The 22,411-nt window shown below is 38.4% G+C and overlaps 1 protein-coding gene across 2 annotated transcripts in view; it reads left to right on the forward strand.

Annotated features, from left to right (window-relative positions):
* Window positions 1-22,411, forward strand: part of DMTF1 (cyclin D binding myb like transcription factor 1) — a 38,907-nt gene that overhangs the window by 11,586 nt on the left and 4,910 nt on the right. The window contains exons 3-14 of one of the 2 annotated variants that reach the window (XM_089525022.1): window positions 1,519-1,641; window positions 2,531-2,625; window positions 4,203-4,317; window positions 5,401-5,477; window positions 6,656-6,813; window positions 8,739-8,771; window positions 9,571-9,680; window positions 11,517-11,745; window positions 12,726-12,877; window positions 15,187-15,402; window positions 18,304-18,389; window positions 21,237-21,395. In XM_089525022.1, the coding sequence (XP_089381148.1) occupies window positions 1,519-1,641; window positions 2,531-2,625; window positions 4,203-4,317; window positions 5,401-5,477; window positions 6,656-6,813; window positions 8,739-8,771; window positions 9,571-9,680; window positions 11,517-11,745; window positions 12,726-12,877; window positions 15,187-15,402; window positions 18,304-18,389; window positions 21,237-21,395 (1,553 nt within the window). The remainder of the gene's footprint in view (window positions 1-1,518; window positions 1,642-2,530; window positions 2,626-4,202; window positions 4,318-5,400; window positions 5,478-6,655; window positions 6,814-8,738; window positions 8,772-9,570; window positions 9,681-11,516; window positions 11,746-12,725; window positions 12,878-15,186; window positions 15,403-18,303; window positions 18,390-21,236; window positions 21,396-22,411) is intronic. The other variant, XM_089525023.1, reaches the window with a different exon arrangement.

A 22,411-nucleotide genomic window follows, 5' to 3' on the forward strand; every position in this document is an offset into this window, starting at 1 on the left:
AGATTGTGTGCGTGCACTGCATGTATTCGACCACTGAGCTGTATTCTTTCCTTAAATGATAGGTTGGCCCCATTAATTAAACTTTCCCAGCTACATTTTAAGTTGTGATCTCTGTCTGAGTACAGTAATGACAAGGGCCAAGAGGCCTTAAGTACCCTGATTGAATTGTGAATGTCTCCTAAATACAATCTGTCTTCTTTATCCACTTTATCCAGAGATTCAACTGTCCACACCTTGAAAATATTCCAAAAATATATAAATTCCTAAAAGCAAACCTTGATTTTCTCATTTTATATAAGGGACACTATTTTACTATCCCATTGCATATAATGGAACTCGAGCATCCACAGAGTTTGGTATTCATGGGGGGGGGGGGTCCTGGAACCAAACCCCAGTGGATGCCAAGGGCCCACTGTATCTTGTGGAATTCTTGGCTGAGAAATTAGTGCAAGAAGCATTGCCTCAAGAAAGGTAGCTTTAATATTCAGGTTGTGTCTTCCTTATCAGAAATGCTTGGGACCAGAATGCTTGGATTTTTGATTTTTTCAGATTTTGGAATATTTGTATAACAGATATGCAAATGTATACCCATTTATAAAGGTAAAACATATTCCCCATTGACAAGGTTGTCAAGTCATGTCTGACCATAGGTGGTGGTGCTCATCTCCATTACTAAGCCGAAGAGCCAGCATTGTCAGAGACTACTCTGTGTTCATGTGGCCAGCATGATTTCACAGAATGCTGTTTACCTTCCCACCAGAGTGGTACCTATTTATCTACTTGCATTTTCATGCTTTTGAATTGCTAGGTTGGCAGAAGCTGGGACTAGTGATGGGAGCTCACCCCATCAATATACATAAATATAAATACATTTGTATATTCTTATATACAAATACATATATACAAATATCTTGGAGATGGGACCCAAGTTTGAACATGAAATTCATTTATGTTTGTATAACATAACCTTATATGCATAGCTTGGAGGTAGTTTTATAAATAACATCTCTAATAGTTTTTTGCATAACAGAAAGTTTGGGTACACTGAACCATCTGAAAGCAAAGGTGTCACTTTCAGCCATCCACAGTTTTGAATTTTGGAGTACAGTATTTCTCATTTTTGGAACTATGGTTAAGGAATAATCAACCTGTGGCTAGTCTGGAACACACATCCAGATACTTCATTTTTATGCAAACTTTTCAGTCTGGTAAGAGCTTCTTCACTTTCATCTCAGCTTTTTTTTCTATCAAGAACCAGTGTTTAGGATATATGCATGAATTAGCCTGGGCTTATCTGCAGTGAGTGCCTTTGTTTCTAAAAGCAAAGACTTAACAAAATTGGCATCTCTCAATAAACACATTTCCATATGACTCCAGTTGCATTGTTATAGAAGATCCTTGAATGAACATACATTATTTTGCAATAAGCATTTAAACTAGGGACAGTGCAGAGCTAGCTTCCCTTATGACTTTTCATTGACATCATTCTTCCTCCTTCCCCTGTATGTGTGTATCTAGAGGCAGATGAAATAGACTCTGAAGACAGCATCGAACCTCCCCACAAAAGGCTTTGCTTATCATCTGAAGATGACCAGAGTATCGATGATACAACCCCATGCATTTCTGTTGTTGCAGTTCCAAGTAAGTCACTGCTAATTAAAGGAAGACAGGAACCTAATACAGTACTAAACAAATTAAGAAAGGAATGTAGTTAAGTTTGTAAACACTACAGTGGGGGATAAGCTAAAAAGAGTTTTGTCTACCAAAGTGTTAATAGTGGCAAAACAGTTCTAGCTGGAATATTCTCTGGAACCTTTTGGAAAAATAGAGATGTTTTCTCTGCCACTAACCATGAGATTCTCACAAAATTTCACTTTGAAGAATACTCTCTATATGGAAGAGGAGGCAAAAAATCAGGATTGACACCTGTGCTCAAGTTTAGGTAGGATGTCAGTACCCTTTCAATTTGTACCCTGGATGTATAATGTGTTTTGGGTGGTGGGGGGGTTCATGATAGTGTCTTCAGGTAATAATGGTCTCCAGGTCTTTGTTACATAGCTCCTGAAAAGATTTTCTGAAAGACTGTGAAGTCCCCATCAGATCCTACAGTTTGTGCTGAGAAAAGCTACCCTGTTTTCTAAGAAGCCTTCTGTAATCCCAAGAAGGCATGGTTCAGTGAAGATCTATGTCTGCTAGAACAGACATATTTTAAAAATGTAGACCAAAAGACCATTTACAAGACCTGCACTTTACCCTCTTTTGTAAATGAAGCAATAGGAGTAGTTTCCTCTCTACTCCAATTTTAGTTCACTTGCATAATCTGAAAACTTTTGAATTATATTAGGAACTTAATATGTGATTTTATAAAGAAAGAGGCTTAAACAATAGGATACATAGCTGTGCAGAATAAACTCTTAATGTAATCTTCAGTTTACCCATTAATGATTGAAGACTTAATATATGTACAATGTGTAGGGCTGACAACCAAGATGGAAGTATTATACTAATTAAATTATTTTTCTTTTTTAAGTTTCAGAAAGTGAGCAGAGCTTTGAGGTGACTATGACTGCTACCACTGAGGTAGCTGACAGTGAGATTAATGAAGGAACTGTAACTCAGATCCAGGTACATTATAGCCTGAAAGCTGTTTGCAGCAATCTTGGATCATGCTTCTCTGTGTGTTCCATTTTGTTCTAAACATTTAGAGTCACTGAATATTAGATGTAGAATTGGAAGATATTACAAGAATTACCCAATCCAAACCCCTGACAGTGTAGGAATCCACAGCTAAACCACCCCTGAGGAGTAGCCATGCAATTTCTGCTTAGAAATCTGTAACAACGGAGATTCCAACACCCACCAAGATAGTGCTCTGAGTCACCTTTCATGCATAATATAGGCACAATTATTGTACAGTGGTACCCCGGGATACGAAGTGACCGCGTTACGAAATTTCCGGGTTACGAAAAAGTTAGATTTAAAAAAACTGTTCCGGGTTACGAAAGATTTTTCGGGTTACGAAATTAATTTCGGCGCGAAATTTAAATCGGAAGCGCGGCTAGCGGCTTTCCAGCGCCTTTTCGGGTTGCGAAATGTATCGGGTTACGAACGGCGCCGCGGAATGAATTAATTTCGTAACCCGAGGTAGCACTGTATAGTAATTAATGTATTATGCATAAATCCTTAGTCTCTCTCTAAAATGTATTTTTTGTTGTTGTTCTGTAGTGGTAGTGCTAGCTTTATCAATCAACACAGAAGCAGTTTCCCATTGGGACAAATCTGCAATAGTACCAGTAAGAGAGAGTCAAAGAGGTGGCAGGAAAAGTTTGAAAAGTATAAAGAGAGGACAGTTAGTAGATCTTGGAGTGCTGGACCACTGACTCACTCCTCCCCATCAGATAATGCTTCCAAATACCCCACACTTTTAACCTAATTTTGGCCCATTGAAAGAAAAAATAGTTCTAGGTCACTGAAAGAAAAATAGAATTGTTATCATTATTAATGAGTTCATAGACCTGGTAGCTGTCAGTGCTGCTGTTCCTGGCATTTTTGTTCAGTCAATAAATATGAATACGTTGTTATCTGAAACAAACAACCAAAAATGGTTTCTTGTCATGTCCTGCATGCATGCTGTTGAGTTAGCTTACTTATTTCATTTTGTGTACCTCTCAGCTGTTCCTGGGGCAGTATTTTTTTTAATCCTTATAGTAACAGTTATAGATACAAAACAGTTCAGCTCTTCCCATCATATGACGGTGGTACTTTGACAAATGTAAAATGCTAGAGGTCAGCTCTAATCACTTTTATGATGCAATAGCATATGGGTTTTTTGGTATGCCTCCTCTCAAAATGATAACTGGAACTTAAACCATATAGTGGACATGGTCAGGTTTTGCCTTAGATGTCAAAACATATAAGGATATATGTATGAGCCATGATACAGTGCTGTTCTGCAAGAAGAAGCATTATCAGATAGCATAATTAAAGGGTAAACTGGTTTTCTTAGATCTGCTTTCTGCAGACTAAGGCAGCATGTGTATCTAGGGTGCTATTTCAATTTGATAAAATCAACAGGAATTCCAGTATAATCAGATTCAGTATATAAACACTACAAAGTGCCCGCATTCATAATTCATGATGTTGGTGTACTTCATGACAGTGAATGCCAGTCTGGAGAACTACTCTTCAATTACCTTTCCCAGATTCTCCAGAATGAACAACTGGATGAAATTTCTTCTCTAAGCAATGAAGACGTGTCAGCAGTTAGTCAGGCCTGGTTTACAACCAAAGAAGATAAGGATACTTTAACAAACAAAGGTAAGTTCACATACTTCCACTGAGTATGCATGCTTGTATGTGTAATGAAATATATTATTGAATTATTTATGAGCATTGCATTCTGTACAAATATGGTAACAATAGGCCATTATAAACATTGACAATATATGGCAAAAGTACAAAACATTACAAAGGATTTGTATACAGTGTTGATTCATTTTGTTAAAATAACTTGGGGAAAACATATTAAAGCTTAGCTTCTTATTAGGGGCATACACACATATAAGTTTTCCTTGCATTTGCATATGTTTTTGGTGGGCACTATGGTTTGATATCACCTTCCTCCTCTGCAACGCCCAACCCCCACTTAGTGAATAAGCCTCTGAGACACCCTGTATGGTCATTCTTTGCCTCATGCGGAGGAGGCAGGAATCAGGAAGCATCTGGCATTAGTGCTGGAATCCTCTATGTTCTCAGTGTTGCTGTAATCAATTCACATCTTACCATTGGCATAAAACCAGACATTTCTGTGGTACTGCCTGTTCCACATGAGGCATGGAGTGGCCATGTGGAGAGCTTCAAAGGCTGTTTAGTAAATCTGAGAGGGATATATGGCTGAGCCTAGTGTAGATCTGCATGCAAACCTATATTGCCACATTGAGCTGTGGAGAATTGCAGCCTAAAGCTGACTTACCTTTGAATCGTGGAAGAAAAGATAAGTAGATCAGTTACCATGCTATTTGAGCTTTCACATTTTTAGAAACGAGAGAAGTTTCAGTGGCTGTTTTTAAGACACTACTCATCCATGCCAAATCCCTGCATTTTGTATACATTTGAGGTTTAATTTGTTGAAGATGCTGTGTCCATGAAGTCCATGGATTATGTTTATTATATCACAAGCACATAGGTGAAATCATTCCTCATAGCATCTGCTTGGAAAATAGTAGGAATCATTATGCTGCATAATTACCTTGGCTTCTGTTAGTCTTTTGATAATTTCTATTTTCATTAGTAGTAGAATTTTGATTCCTGTTTTCATCTGTGTGAGAGCTAATTGTGCTCTTTAATTTTGACCAGCAGTGATGTGAAAGTTGTTTAACAGTTTCTTCCTCACTTTTTAAGGTCATAAGTGGAAGCAAGGAATGTGGTCAAAAGAAGAAATTGACATTTTGATGAGCAACATTGAACGCTATTTAAAGGTTTGTGTTGCATTCAGTTAGTCTGCTGCTTAAGTGACTAATATTTTTTGTGTCATACATTCTATATCAGGGTGAGCAAAATATGGTCCTCCAGAAGTTGTTGGATTGCAGCTCTCGTCAGCCATAGCCAGTATATCTAATGGCAGATAGTGCTGGAAGCTGCAGTTCAGCATCATCTGGATGGTTGTCATTTGCCTATTCCTATTATAGAAATTTATTAGTTTGGCTTGGATTCAGCCTTTTCTGAGTGTAATGCCACTTGTACAATGGGGCTTTCTCACATGCTGTCTTAATCCAAAACTTGATGCACTTGGGCTTTCTTAAACAGGTCTAAGGTAAGTCAAGAGTAAACCAAGTCACTTTTGTGAAAGACAATTTTATTAAATAGTGGTGCACAGATGCAGATGATAGCTAATAATAGAGAAGATAAATGAATTCCATGTTTAGACTTGGGCCCATTTTCAAGCTATCTTATTAAGTATATGCAAATATTCCAAAATTTTTTTAAAAATCCAAAATGCTTCATTTCTGATAAAGCAGACTCAACCTATAATGCTACCTTGACTTGGTGAGTGTTTGTACATTACTGTATTTGCTCTGCACTGGTTCAAGAAATTACCAGTTGCAACAGTCTATAAATTCTGAGTCATGATATTTTGTACCATCACCATCCCTGATTGAAATTAATCCAGTCTTTCCTTTAAAAGCATCCAAGACAATCCATTCCATACAACCTTCCTTAGATTACTTGTTCCACGTATGTAGCTGAATAAATTTCTCAATTTTTTAAAACAAATGATCAGTTTAGTTACATTTTTTGTTTCTTTCCTTATTATATAGTATAATTCGCTATGCACCTCTGGGATGCTAGAATAATAAGATTGGCCATATGAACATCATTATTCTATCATTTTAAAGACGACTTTCTTTGTTTAAATTTACCTTTTTTCAAATTTCATTTTATTTAAAAACATTTTCAACATTTTAGAACTTGTAATTTTAGAAATCTTTATCAATATTATCCATATTTAATTTCTTATAAAAGTAACAATGAAATATAACACTATTTTCAACATTTGATGTTATGTTGTACTTAGAAATGTTGATAAAACACCAGACTGTATTCATTGCTAAATACTGGGAAACTTAAATTGTCATCCAAATCTTAATGTGACTAGGCACGTGGAATAAAAGATGCCACTGAAATAATCTTTGAGATGTCAAAAGATGAAAGAAAAGATTTCTACAGGACCATTGCATGGGGTCTGAACCGGCCTCTCTTTGCTGTTTATAGAAGAGTGCTTCGCATGTATGATGACCGAAACCACGTTGGCAAGTATGAAACCTAACGTTTGACCCAAACAGTATGAATAGGATTGTGAATGGCTTGATGCCTCTCTTAAATCATAGCAGTGTGTTATGGAAAATAAATGAGGGAAAGATGTAAATAGCATGATGTGAAAGAGGAGTAAGTTTTAAAGGCAACTTGGAATAATTATGGTACCATGATTCAAATACTAATAAACTGAGAGATCTCCAGGACGTAAGACATTTTGCAATTTGAGTCTATACTACACACTAACACATACATTTATGTACAGCACACCAGCTTATCCATACATCCTTTGTCTACTCATGTATCAGTCCAGATGAGTTTAGATTACACATGGGTTTCTGTGTATTAGGGTAGATGAGCTCAAGAGTCAAGAGCCAGTCTGATGGTGTTGGCCAAAACTTCTTTTTTCTGAAATGTTTAGATAAATTAACAGCTATAGTTTCTTCCTGTTACCAATATGTCATATTATTGTTGTATTCTCTTCTAAAATTATATATAAATACAAATCTGAGCATTCCTCTGTAATGATTGCACCATACTTAGGACTCATAGATGCTTTTAAATAACGTATCGACAAGATGAATGACTGCTGTATGTGCCTAGTTCTTGTCATTAAACGGCCTTTATTGTGGAACTGAGGAACTGAAACCGTGTTACCAAAAGCTGTGTTCCACCTGTTAAGTAATTGAATAGTTATTCCACTTAACATCAGGCCAGTAGGAAGTGGTACTGCTAACTTCCAACTGAGTCAGGTTTGGCAGACTTCAGGCTTGTGGGCTCTTTTTTTTTTCCCCTGCTAGAATTCAGAGATCCACCAACTGGAGCCTGTTGTAAGAATTCTGAGCCCCAGAATTTGTTTCTTCATCCAGATACCCCTGCCAAACCAGGTCAAGTGTGAGGGAGGGGGTCTTCTCAGTGATTGTATTCCAGCTGTGGAATAGAGTTCCCAGATATGATCACTTGTCACTTTTCTTTTGGGAATGATCTTTTCAGTAGCAGGAGAAGACCACTTTATCTATCCCAGTCCTTTAAACAACTAGCATGGTTTCAAAAATCTGGATTTTTCCTAGACTGGAGCACTGTTGGGCTTTATGCTAGTATAGATGTGCTTCTTAACCTCCTTATCCAAATGTTTTGCTTGGCAGCAGAAACAGCTGCAATCCAGCACCAGAGCCAAGCTCTATCTCACCCACATCCAAACAGCCACAGATCGTAAAGGTTCTTCATGCCACAGTTGGGCTGCCTGCCTCCATTCCTGTCCTCCTACAGCCTGGATTCTGCATAAGTATTTGCAGAACTTTAAGCACCTTTATGCCAGATCTTCACCAATATGTATAATCTGTATTTTCTTTTGTAATTACAGTTGTCCCTCCATTTTCACGGGGGATCTATTTCGGACCACCCTGGAAAAATGGAAATTCTCCTACATTCAAGCCATGCTGGCTTGAATGGCAGCATGCCACAAAGGCACACACCACCATTTTGTCCCCCTTTGTTTGCCACCTGAGAACGGGCGAGGGACGTGGATTTCCAACCCTGCGAAAACGGAGGGGTGACTGTACATTGTGTTTTTTTTTGTATCAAAAATGAGCTTCTGTGTTGCATTTTAGTGCCTTTGAATTTTCCCAACTGTTATGATATTGTATTTTAATACAGTGCTTTACTTCTTGTTTTTTAAGCTACTAGGGAGCATAAGCTATTGGGTGACTATATAAATCTGGCAGTACATAATAAATGAAACAATCACATTTCTCTTCATTTTAAAAACCACTATAGTTTTATCTTTTTTGAACAGTATTATTATTATCATGATGTGCATTAGAAACCACGCTGAAGAAATGAAAAGTCAAAAATAAATATGAGATAAATTTTGCATATATCTGTGTGCTAATTAAATGTGGTGCTTTTTTTTTTTTACTTCACAGATACACCCCTGGTGAAATTGAAAAGCTCAAGGAGTAAGTTCTATTTTCTTTGAATCAGGTCTTTTAAACAGTTCAGAAGAGCCTTAAGATTATTTCTGGAGGCTTGTTTTAGTCTGTTATTGACAGTTAAAACCTTTCTTCCTTTCTCCATATCTCATGAAAGTTAAGAGTAACAATGAATAGTGAACAAAAGTAGATGAATAAGATAATAACTTGTGTGTGTAAGCACAGCTTTTGCACACAAAGTTTTCAAAGGTTACATTTTTGAACCACAGCTGTCTAAACCCCCTAGTAGCCATGTTACCTGGGTAGTTTTGGAAATGGGAGGGGAAGAGAGGGAACTTGTCCAAGCTTTGTGTCTAGATATCAGATAGCAACCTTAACATCCTTTGAAATGGGGGAAAAATTATAGCGGTAGCCACAGACAAAGTTTAATATCTATATTGTGATGTTACCTTTATTAGACCAATCAGTATAAACAAAATACCTCACACTTCCATTATAAATTAATGGGAGAGAACTTTCTAATAGAGTTCTCTGCTGACTTCTAACAGGTTTTTCTGCTATGTTCACAAAACAGCTAGCACTGGGATGCTAGGGAAGGAGTTGTTCTTCCTTGCCTCTGAAACACCCTAGGCCATGGTAAACTCTGATCTTACAGTGTGCCTGTGAAATAAGTAAAGTTCTCATTGTGGCACTTAAAAATGATAATAAAATGGGATGATCACCTAAGATTTCCTCTAATCCATAAAGAAACATCTGTTGGCCTCTTCTTTTGTTGACTAATTTACATGGTACTTGTGACCAGTACTAATTGACTTTTTCCACTTAGGTTAAGGATAAAACATGGTAATGACTGGGCAACCATAGGAGCGGCTCTTGGAAGAAGTGCTTCTTCAGTAAAAGACCGATGCAGGCTGATGAAGGATACCTGCAATACGGGTATAAATATTAAAATAATTGGCAAAGGAAAATCTAGTTAAATCTTGGTATACTGGTGCCTTTACCAATTTAAACAGTTCCAGATACATTTAAATTGGGTTTAAATAAAATATATTTAACATTCAGCACCATACCTTTCAGGTTTGTTTTAAAACTGTATTTTATTTGACAAAGAAATCATGCATTAAGGCTAGAAAATTTTTGACATGTTCCTAGGAAATGCCCATCAGGCTGCAGTATAGTTTGGAAGGGAGAGAGAGGTTATGTATTTTTCAGGGACTTACAGTAGCAGTGCTGGGAGAAAGTTCCACACACTCTTTACCTTCTCTATTCTTTCTTGTCCTCTATATAATAATTCCAAATAATCTTTGCTTTATATTCTCCCAAATGCAATGGTTTGACTCTTTATTCAAGAAACTGTCCATGGTACTTCCCAGATGAGTGCTTGCTGCTTTGTAATGGCATGGTTATTATCATTAGAATTTCTCCTTCAGTGTTGAATGGGCATCCTGTGGGCTACCACATCACATATGATGCTGTAACAATACAGATCCTTTCCTCCCACTCCAACATGTTCAGTTTGATGACAGCAGTGTGGGAAATATCCATATGATCTGAGCTACCCATATGATGTGAAACATTGTTGTGTTGTTATGTTGTGTGCAACATGAATGAGTCAATCCAGTGTTAGTCCCAACTAGAGCAGATATTGAAATCAGTGTGATAATATATGTGGTTATTAACAAATCCCATTCATTTTAGTGGGATTTTTTTTCCATTTTATTGCTATTTAAATTGATCTGCCTGTTTATTTTCCACACTCATTATTGTAAAAGAACTATTTGGTTGGTAACCTTAATTCATGCTTGTGTATACATTTTTTTGGTTGTTGCAGAGGTTGGCATTCCTCCTCCTCCTACAACCACAAAAGACTCTACTGGACTTAACAGTTGAGCTGCTGTGATTCCATAGCCATTCCAGAGTGGAGGGGGATTAAAAAAGTGTCTGACTATGTCTACATAGCCAGGTGTGAAATCATTACCTCATTCACTGATACCTCTGGAGGGCCCCAATGGACCTCAGCAAATGATGAGCCCTGGTGGCGCAGTGGTTAAATGCCTGTACTGCAGCCATTCACTCGAAACCACAAGGTTGCGAGTTCAAGACCAGCAAAAGGGCCCAAGCTCGACTCAGGCTTGCATCCTTCCGAGGTCGCTAAAATGAGTACCCAGACTGTTGGGGGCAAATTAGCTTACTTGCTGTTCACCGCTATGATCTTTGGAATAGCGGTATATAAATAAAAAAAACAAAAAAAACCAAAACAAATCATCTCACATTGGCTACAGAGACATAGCCAGTCACATCTCTGATTCCACCCCTGATGTCCACCAGCCATGGGATGGCCATGGTGGGAACTGGATCAGCTTAGCAGTAAGACCATGGGTGTTGAATGGCCAACTGTAGCATAGTTTTGCATGTGGAATCACTATGCTGTTCTGTGTCATACACGATTCTGGCTTTTTTATGCTAGCAAATCATGTAAGGTTCCCTAAAAATGGGTCAAATTTTATAATATGATATAGGAAACAACTAAAACACCACATTTATCAGGCTTTTTCAGAATCAATATTTGTTCTAAAAGCTGCTTTTGACTAGTGATGGGATTAGTCAGAAAAGTTTAAAACCTGAAGAGACAGGAAACGACTAAAGCAAAAATAAATAAATAAATAAAAGATAAGGGGAGCACTAAAAATAGCTGGAAATATTATACCTCTCTCTTCAGTGTCATGTATTACATATATCTTCCTTCCCTTTTCTTTCTTTCCTTAATTCCAGGAAAATGGACAGAAGAAGAAGAAAAGAGACTAGCAGAAGTAGTACATGAAATAACTAGTACAGAACCTGGTGACATTGTCACACAAGGTGTATCCTGGGCTGCAGTGGCAGAACGAGTTGGAACACGGTCTGAAAAGCAGTGCCGCTCAAAATGGCTCAACTATCTCAACTGGAAACAAAGTGGGGGCACGGAATGGACTAAGGAGGATGAAATAAACCTGATCCTTAGGTTTGTGCTCCCATTCTCAGAAACAATTTGCATTTGGATGAGGAGGTGGATGTGAAAGGACAGAGGCAGGATTATCTTAGTGTTCCTTATTTTGAATTTCAGAGGCGGGTTACACACCGCCAGAAAGTACGCGCGGAGCCACACGGCTCAGCGTAGCGTCCAGACGTGTCACGGCGGAAGTGATGCTGCGAAAGTGTGCCTTGCGCTTTGCGGCACCACTTCCGGGGCCTAGGAAGGAGCGCGATTTCCACGCTCCTTCCTCGGAGCGTCCGGGAGCCCCGCGGTTTGGCTGCTGCAGCTCCCGGACGCTGCAAGCGGCGGCGGTGGGAGACCGCTGCAATTCGGCGGTATGTAACCCGCCAGAGATAGTAATATCTCTGAATATTCTCCCCAAAACAGCTGTTGTGTTTAGATGTTTTGATTCTCAGATGTTTCATAGCTAAATGTTCTTGCTGTGGCCAATTTTTAACATACTGAATTTTAGTGCTTGTAAAATGTTACCACAAGGAAATCTGTTTATCTGCAATGAGCAGGTACATCAAGAGGCATTTGGTAATGAAAACAACAATCCACATTGTGCTGGAAAATTTTATGTCTTTGAGTTATATTCCCCCAAATTCCTCAGCCACTGTGCCCATTGGCCATGCTCTATGAGCAACTCTGGGAATTAAGTAGCTTTCCCAGTTCAGCCTGTCAGTGGGTTACAGTCCTCAGTGCTGTGTAGCTCATTCACAAGTTCTTGTTCAGACTTTAGGCCTCTAAGCTGATCAGGTATTTTTTTTCTTTGCTGGCCAGTAGGAGTCATTCATGAAACCATATGTTATTGTTTGAGCACCAATGTGCCATTTGTTATTGTACAGGATTACAAACTGGATAGTTTTTAAGTCTTACAAACTAATGAGTGCATGAATAGTGTGACATTCCTTCTGAATACGCTCACTTCTCTGACATCATACTTCCCTCCTTTGTAATTCTGTCAGAATAGCAGAGCTAGAAGTATCTGATGAAAATGATATCAATTGGGACCTGCTGGCTGAAGGCTGGAGCAGTGTGCGCTCACCACAATGGCTTCGCAGCAAATGGTGGACAATCAAGAGGCAGATTGCGAACCACAAAGAGGTTTCATTTCCTGGTAAAGTGTTAAAGATTCTACATATTCTAGTTCTCAAGATCTTGGAATAGCTATGGTACTATTGGTTTAAAATCTCTCTTCATTAGAGACTATATTCAGGTTGAAAGGGGTTGAACAAAAATTCTGGTATTTACAAAACATAAATCTTTTAAAACTGCCAGGGCTAGAGGTAGAGGCAAGTAGGAATAAGTGTTCCATATGTGCATATTGTTCCTCTTCAGAATAAAGAAGCAGCTTCTCTTTCTTTCTGAAGTTGTACCTTGCTTGTAATGTATTTTCTTTGCATATTGAGCAGGAAAGGAAAAAAGAATGGAAAAAAATTATTTGGACTGTCCAAAGAGGGAATTACAGTATTTTTTCACACAATACTCGATGAGTGGGTTCGATTAATCTGAAACTTATGATGACCCTGAGTCATGGTTTTCTTGCCAAGATTGTGTAATACACAGTGTTTAATTCACTGCTAGCAGGCTATCAATGGCTACTGGTCATTGTTGTCGTTAAGTGCCTTCATTATGTGACTCTATGTTATGGCAACCCTGTAATAGGATCTTTTTGGCAAGATTTATTCAGAGGTGGTTTACTATTGTCTTCTTAGGGTGAGAAAGCATTATTTGCCCAAGGTCACCCAATGGGTTTACATGGCTCAGTAGGGATTCAGACCCTGGTCTCATGCAGCCCCAGTCTGACATTCCAACTACTGTTTTGCTTACACCACTTCACCATTATGGCTATTGGTCATAATGATAGTATATCCCCTACAGGGATCAGAGGTAGCATCTTTCAAGATCCCAGGATACTGGGAAACATAAGTGTGATGGTGTAGTTTCCCTTATTCCTGTTTGTATATTTCTCATATTATTCTAATTTTGTAGAGCTGGGACTGAACAAAAATAGTTTGCCTAAGGCCAGCTAGTAAATTTTTTCAGGAGGTGAGATGCAACCTGTGTCTGTTTACATCTCTCTCTTCATGCAACAGGGAGGAAAGAGTCAGAATGCTATCACAGAAGTATGAGAAAATATAGACAGACAGCAGTTTTAAATAATCCCATTATATATATTAACTTTAAATAATACAATTATGTAGTTTTACTCTTCTGTTTGATTAGTAAAGTTTCATTCCAAGATTCATTGGCCCAATACACACAGGCGGTGAAATGCTGCTTCTCTTTGCTGCACAGATGCGCACTATAAAAGGAGCCACTCTAGGCGGCTCCTCTTTTGCAGCATCATAAGGGCTGCGACACAGCCATATGATGTCGCTTCTGCCAAGAGGCATCTGTACACAGCGCCACAGCTGCGCAGCTGTGGTGCCCACCATGTGGATGGGCGCGCACACCTGTGACGTCACTATGGCTAGGCGCGTCTGGACGCCCAGCCCTATCAAGCCCTAATATCGCTGCAATGTGCTTGTCTGTACCGGGCCATTCACTCATTATTTGATCATTTTTATATACTGCCTTTTTCCAGCTTTTGGAAGCCTAAGTTAAATTGCAGCATGTAATTAAAATCGTCTGAAACACTGGGAGACTTATTTCAGCCCAGACCTTGAAATCAAGGATTAGGATCATAGAAGTTAAAGCTTTTTGTGTTTGCAAAACCTGCTTCCAGTTTCATGGGATATTTCAGATAGGCATACATAAGAAATTATCCATGAAAAAGAATCACCAGTAAGAAAGGAAACACTTAATGCCTCTATTATTTTGTATGATAGCTTATGGTAGTTTATCCCTTCTCATCCACCTGTAAGAGAGGAAAGGAAATTTTCCCCTTCATCTTAACCATGAGTGTAAATTGTGATAAAAATTGAAAATCATAGAATGTAAAAGTAAGTAGATATTATTAATATGTCCATGAGATGTATTCATACTGTACCGCCTGCTATATGTTCATATTGACCACAGAATATTCCTCTTATAGTAACCTAAGATGATCAGCCCACAAAGCATGAAATAGCGTCCCTACTTTTCCCACTTAATTAGATTCCATACTGTAGGCCACAGGGGAAAGGGCTGGACTTCTCTCCCAATGCTCTCCTCCCTCTTAACAAGGCTGCTTGTTTGTCCAGAGGCAGTCCCACCTTCTTGCCTGAGTATGCTGGTCACCAGTGATGACTAAGCAGTTCGTTCCATTTAAGAATGGATAATTTTCTTAATTGTGATCGTATATTGTGGGGCAAGGGGATAAATGATAAAGAAGTTTAAATTGGGAAAAAATTCTCATGCTCAATCACTTACACATTTTTATTGCAGACGTTTTTCTCTTAATTTTTATACTTCCAATTTAGATTGATGTTTGTTTGTTTTTAGTTCTTATAAAAGGTCTGAAACAGCTTCACGAAAGTCAAAAAAACACTCCAGGGCACCAGCTTTCAGAGAATAAATCCTTGCCTGGGTTGCCAAGCAATCATTCCAGTTCTGGCGTTCAGCATGTGCAGATTCGAGTGGCTCGCCTGGATGACAATTCAAGCCATTCCTCAGGGCCCATGGCAGCGTTACAGATTCCAGTCCAGATTACCCATGTCTGTAAGTGGCTGAAATTCCTCACTCGTAGCTCCCATAGCAACATTCCTAGTATCAAGTGTCTCCTTGGCTTCTAAAAATCTAAGAATCTGTTTTAAGGGCTGGCAGAAAGTTGATCTTTTGCCTTCTCCAGGCAAACTTGTAGATGTGCATACATCTGTCGTCTTTCTTGCACATACACAAATAAGCATTATACACTGATGTTTATCACACTATACTCTTAAAGTGCTACTATTCCACTTTGACTCCTCTAGCTGCCTCCTGTTGCATTCTGGGATTTGCAGTTTTAAGGAGGGGTATTTAGAATTCTCAGGCAGAGACCTTAGTGTGATAAACATCATTGATATGCCATCCAGAATATACTGTGGCACAATTCAAATTGTGCACACCCAGCTAGTTTCTTCTCAGGAATAATGTCAATTGCCAAAACTTAGAAAGACTGCATTTTCCTTTTTTAGACTACAGCTTTCCATGAAGTTAGAATCCAAAAAAGTAATTTCTCCAAGTTAAGACATTATGGACAATTAAATAGTCATTTGTTCACATTTTAAAAGGTGCAGTACAATGCGGCAGGATCATTGCTGTCCTGTGGTTACTCCTTTGCTACTCATAATAGTAAAAATAATTGCTGTACACATACAGAACAGATTGTTCCCAATATTGGCCACACTGACCTTGTAAGGAAACAGAGATGGTTAGTGTGGTATATAGGTGCAAAAATTATCTTCACAATATGGGGTGAATTTTCATATTTTACTGGGAGCAATAGGAGCAATACTATATAGAAGATGGCAACAAATATACAGGTGTCAAAAGTGTTGTCTGTTTTTAACATGATATTCCACTGTTTCAGAACCAATTTTAAAGATAGTATAAAAAGTGAACATTAGTTGGAAATGACTTGAAGGCACACAACAACAACAAAGTATGGTGTAGTGGTCTGAATTTTAGACCAGGTCTCTGGTTCAAATCCTTATGTGGCCATGGAAACCGGCTGGTTAAACTTTGGGCAAATTACATTCTCTCTGAGCCTCAGAGGGAGGCAATGGCAAACCCCTTCTGAACAAATCTTGGCAAGAAAGCCCCAACTCAGGATGGTCATGAGTTGGAGAAAACCTGAAGGCACACAACAAGTATAATTTTGTAGAAATTACAAAAGCAATTAGTCATTGTGGTGTTAATTCATTGTATTTGAGCACTGAAAAATTCATCCAGTATAGAGTAGTACTTTTATACATGTTTGCATGTATTTACGCATGGGGAAATGCAGGAGGTTGAGACAGAGAGCAAAGCCATAGTCGATAACTCACATAAACCTTTTCTGTTGCCCTTCCCACAGAATGAAATGAAGGCAGGAGGATGAGTTCTTACACCAAAGTTAATAAAGTCTTATCCTGTAAAGAAGGCTGAGTGGGAAACTGCCTGAGGATCAGAGCTTGGAAAAGTTATTATTTAGGAATGTAAATCCAGAAATTGTAAATTATAAATTTCAGACCTAAAATAAATAAATAAACAAATTTTCCAAGCTTTGTCAAGAACCTCATGTAAACTGCTCTGATCTCAGTGGAGAGAGAAAGTGCATGTCAGTGTACGACATGAGCGGGAAAAGTTTTTTATGGTCCACAGGAGTCAAAAATGCATTTTCCCCATTTTCCCTACAGTAGTGAGGCTGGGCTATTTTAGGCCCAGAGGAGCCTTTTTTAGAAACAAGAAGTGAAGAAGAAGTGCCATCCATTCACTTGCTGCTGTATAAAAAAAAAGGTCTTGCTGAGCTTATATATGGTCCAGGAACTCCTTGAAACATGTTCCCTCACCCCCTAGCGGTGATTTCAAGGCAAAAAATGAAATTATTTTCAGGGGTGTAGTCCCCCCAAGTTCTACTCGGGATTGATGCAATCTTCTGGTTTCCCCCTTTTGACTACCCGATTGAAGAGATCAGAAAGACATACTGTTTCCCGACTTCATGCGTGTTCATACATGATCCTACGTTATGTGTGTTCATACATGACCCTACCTTTTGCTGCTGCCATTGCTAAAGAGAGCTTTTCTGTATTCCAGAGGCATTTCCTCTTACTGTTAGGCAATCTGAAAAATGTCCTGTGGCGGCTTTCATTATGTGTTGCTTTGTGGAGGTTGTTCCCTTTCTCACAAGTGACTTAATAAATTCCCTGGGTAAATAAATACCTTGAAATATCTCATTGTTTTCCTTAATTCCTTTAGAGCAGTGATCCCCAAGCTGTGTCCTTTAAGAGATTTTGGACTTCAGCTTCCAGAAGGCTCAGCCATGTTGGCCAATAGTCTGGGATTCTGGGAGCTGAAGTCAAAAATCCCTTAAAGAGCACAGTTTGGATGCCACTGCTTTAGAGCAATGTGAAGAATTGATATCTCCCATGCTCTGCTAAATTTCACTAAACAAAAACAGCTGGAAGATATGAGATACATGCTCCCATTTAAGGAAAAGTTCATATCCTTTCTCCCTTTTTAGGCTATTTTAAATCATGTCCATGCTTCATGCTAGACAACTAATCTCATGGATTATGTAATTCTCACTTTGCCACTGTGGATCTATTATGAGATGACATGTTCATAGTATTAGAAGTGCTTATGAAGAACACTTTGTAGAAAGTTTTACATTTTAATTAAATTCTTGTATATTTAGTACATATTCTTTTTTCTGCCACGTTTCATGCATAATCTACAGTAGTGATTGTATTGTTCTTCAGGTGAAAATCAGTGCACTTTTTAACAGTGGTATCTGTACATACAAATTTAATTTCCCTGTTCCCTGCTTTGCTGCTTTGCAAGTGCAATCCTCCTGCAGCACACTCTTCAGTTCTTCTTTATGTTCTATGACTTGAATACATACAAGTTTTTTTTACTTATTTCTGTATATTTTTCCCATAGCTTCTGCTGACTCCCCTTCTGCTTCTGTTGACTCTGAGACTATAACTCTAAATAGTGGAACACTACAGACCTTTGAGATTCTGCCAGTAAGTACCATGGAACTGGCATAATTATACCTTACTTAACTTGTCTGCTTCTTTGAATTTAAAAACCTTAACCTGGATTTTTTAAATGAGATAATTTGAGATGGGTATTGTGTGGGTTTACCACTTAACAGATACACTCACCATTGCTAAGATTCCCCATTTCCTTTACGATTTATTAAGAACTAATGTAATTTTCATAGAATTGTAACAAAGACTTTGAGGACTGACGTAGACCTTTTCTTAAAATCTGGGATCTGTAAATTGGAGCAAAGGAGAAGAGCCAGTTTCTAGCTCCTCTTTGAAGGCATTGGTCCTTGCTAGGACTTTCATATGGGTTAATTTTCCTACACATCAGTCTCTCTGCTGCCTCATTCAATTCTCATTGTAATTGTGTCAGACTTACTTGGAAGACACAGATATATTCTGATTCTGTTTCAGAATTTTAACATTAGCCACACTTTATGGGAGTACACCTGTGTTTAAAAGTTGTCAGAAGAAAAAGTAAACAGAACTTAGGAACCAGAAATATTTTTAGATTTTCTTTTAATGGACAACATAACTCTTTTCCCACCCCATCTTTGTTCCCATCCAGAGTATAAGTAAGCCAAGCATTACCAAAAACCTTTTGAAATTCCTTGGGAATTGAATTAGGTATTGAAAACAAAAGAGAGTTGCTTAACCCTTGGCCAATTTCCTGTGGAGCACCTACTGTGGCTAAATGGTTAGATTTAACAAAATGGGTATGTGCACTTTGGCTTGATCCAGAAAGCCACTTCTTATAATCTAATACTCTGTTTCTTAAGAGACTCATTATGATTTAACTTTTTAAAAATATACTATGCACACCTGTGACCTACCCCTGCATAATGCATTTCTGGGAAAGAGTCCTTCTTAAACCAAACTGTAATTTCACTACCAACTGCAGGTTGTGTTAGAATCAATGCCCCTTTTCTTGAAACAAAATTGGAACTTGTAGGAGAGGGGAGCAGAGGATCAACATTGTTCCTGCCTCAATAGGGATTCCCTCACTCTACAATTCAGATCTTAGCCAATAAGGAGTGATGTGTCTTTCTGTATACAATAAAGGAAAGATCCAGTGTGGCATAGTGATTTGAGCATTGGATTAGGACCAGGGTTCAAATCTCAGCTCAGCCATGTAAACCCAGTGGGTGAACTAGGGCAGATCACACTTTCTCAGTCTCAGAGGATGACTATGGCAAACCCCCTCTGAAGAAACTGCGGGGTGCAATTTGAATTTCCCAGGGTGTTAACCCTTTTTAATGGGAAACAAAACTATGCAAGTATGAAAGTTAAACTTGTTAGAGTTCAGCTTTCATCAGCAGAAGAGCAAAACCGTGAGTCCAACTATTTATTCTAAATCTGTCTTCCTAAAGAATAAAGACTTACTCCAAAAAACAACAAACATGCACTTTATAGTTTAAAAACAAATAATAATGACTTTAATAAATAAATACATAACAAACTAAATCCTATCCTAACTAGTGATGGGTATAGAGATAAAACCTCGCCATCTTTAATATAGCAGGAAGAAGAGAAAAAAATCCTACTGCTACTGCAGAGAAGAGACTATTACTCTGACTGAGACTGAGAGGAGACTGTTTAGAATCTTGAGAGAGTCTGTTAAACAGCCTCCAAGAGTGAATGACCAAAATCACATATTTAGATAGAACAAGATAGATAGAGGGACATCCCAGTCTATCTAAGGAGGGAAAGGAGCATGCAATGTATACATTTTCCAACAGAAACATGCAAAAAAACAAACAAACAACAACAACAACCCATGATAGGTTTAATTGAGGGTCACCATGAGTCAGAAAGCACTTGAAGGCACAAAACAAAAATATAATAAAGGCTCCAGATCCTGTCTGTGACCTTGGAAGCTAAGCAGGGCCAGCCCTGGTTAGTGCTTGGAAAGGAGACTGCCAATCAATACCAGGTGCTGTAGGCTATATTTCAGAGGAAGGAACTGGCAAAATCATCTTTTGAGTATTCCTTGCCTCTGAAAACAGGCATCTTGAAGGCATACACAGAGAATGTATGAACTAAGTAGTGTTGAATTAGGACCCAGGAAACCCAGTTTTTTTCAGATACCCACTAGCCATGAAGTTAAGTTCATGACCTTACTCTTGTCACTATCATAAACTCTACGTTAACTCGGTCTTGTTGAGAAGATAAAGTGATGTGGGTAATTTGCATTACCTTGAGATTAGATGGGAGAGTGAGGAAAATGTAATAAGAGAAGATCTGGCATTGTGCAACCTGGAAAAGAGAAGGCTAAAAGGTGATATGCTAGCCCTGTTTAAATATTTGAAGGGATGGCATATAGAGGATGGAGCAAGCTTGTTTTCTGCTGCTCAAGAAACTAGAACACTGAACAATGAATGCAAGCTACAGGAAAAGAGATTCCAGTTCAACATTAGGAGGAACTTCCTGACAGTAAGAACTGTCCTCGGAGTGTAGTGGAGTTTCTTTCCTTAGAGGTCTTTAAACAGAGGCTGAATGGCCATCTGTCGGGGATGCTTTGATTTAGATTTCCTGCATGGCAGAATGGGGTTGGACTGGATGGCCCTTCTGGTCTCTTCCAACTCTATGATTCTATAATTTTTTTAAAAAACTGGAATAGTCTGTGGGAAGAAAGAACATGGTGGTAGCAGGGTTGCAATTACTGAAAATGTCTAGGGTTTTAATAGGTGGATTCCATTATACTACATTTAGAAAAGAATTCCTGAGTCCAACTTCATTCTTGGTAGACTTTGATACAAAGTGCATGGTGGAGTCCATCTGCTGCTGAGTTCATTGCATTTACCTTTTTTCCTCTTGTCTCAGTCTTTTCATCTACAGCCCACTGGAACTCCAGGGACTTATTTACTCCAAACAAGTTCTAGCCAGGGGCTGCCTTTGACACTTACCACCAGTCCAACTGTGACCCTAACAGCTGCTGCTGCACCAGCCTCTCCAGACCAGATTATCGTCCATGCCTTATCCGTATGTATTTTTAAAAGGGAAATGGAAAGAAGAAAAGGGAGCTTGAGAGTAAAGTTTTGCAAGTTAATATTCTGATGGTGTTTAGCACATTTCAAACTTAGTCAGATTTATGTACAAATGGAAGACAATTGCTAGAAATATAATGTTGCTGAAGGAAATATTTTTTCTACAGTTTTGTTCATGCCTGAAGTTATCTGATCTCTTTAACAACTGATTTTTTAAATTCATTTATTTTTTAGGAACAGCAAGGTATGATTTACCAGTTGACATTGCAATAATTCAGTGTAGTTATGTGAATGTTTTAGCTTTCAGATGATATCATATTGGTATAATATTTTTAACAGGGGCCATGATAGGTTCACTTTAGAGTCGCTATAAGCTGGAAACAACTGTTGTTGTGTGCCTGTAAGTTATTTCTGACTTAGGATGCCCCTAAGGTGAACCTATCACGATGACATAATTTGAAAGCTAAAACATTCACATAACCAATAGAAGTACTGCAATGTTTACTAATAAATCATACCTTCCTATTCCTAAAAAAAATATGCACATAAATCTTATGTACATTAGTTAATAGATTGAAGATAGTGAGTTGACAAATTGGTCCTCAAGAATTTGGGATATTGCCTAGATGATTAAACCAACAGAGAGTTCAGCAAAGAAGGCATCAGTTCAAAGAGAAATTAAACCTTTTTAATTTTTTCAAATGACAATGTTCAGATTGAATTATAGGCATAGGTCTTGAGCACATATCAAAAAGCATGTAAAGGCAAGAGTTAAGGTACTTTATTAATTCTTATTTTGAAAAGACCCATCGCCTTCTCTGAGTTGAGTGGCAAAAGGCAAGAACTAAGTCCATCCCTGGAAAACGTAAAGAAGCACTGACCCTACTCTCTCAGTGCTCCTTTGAGAGGAAATACCAAGGAGCCATCGCTGCTGCCATTTTCTTGCCTGGGCATTTGAAAAGACCAGAAGTAGTTCTGCAGCAGAGAGATTAGAGGGGATCATGCCTCTTT

Source organism: Sceloporus occidentalis, unplaced genomic scaffold (genome assembly GCF_023333645.1).
Source record: "Sceloporus occidentalis isolate IW3139 unplaced genomic scaffold, rSceOcc1.0.p SCAF_5, whole genome shotgun sequence".
Lineage (NCBI taxonomy): Eukaryota > Metazoa > Chordata > Lepidosauria > Squamata > Phrynosomatidae > Sceloporus > Sceloporus occidentalis.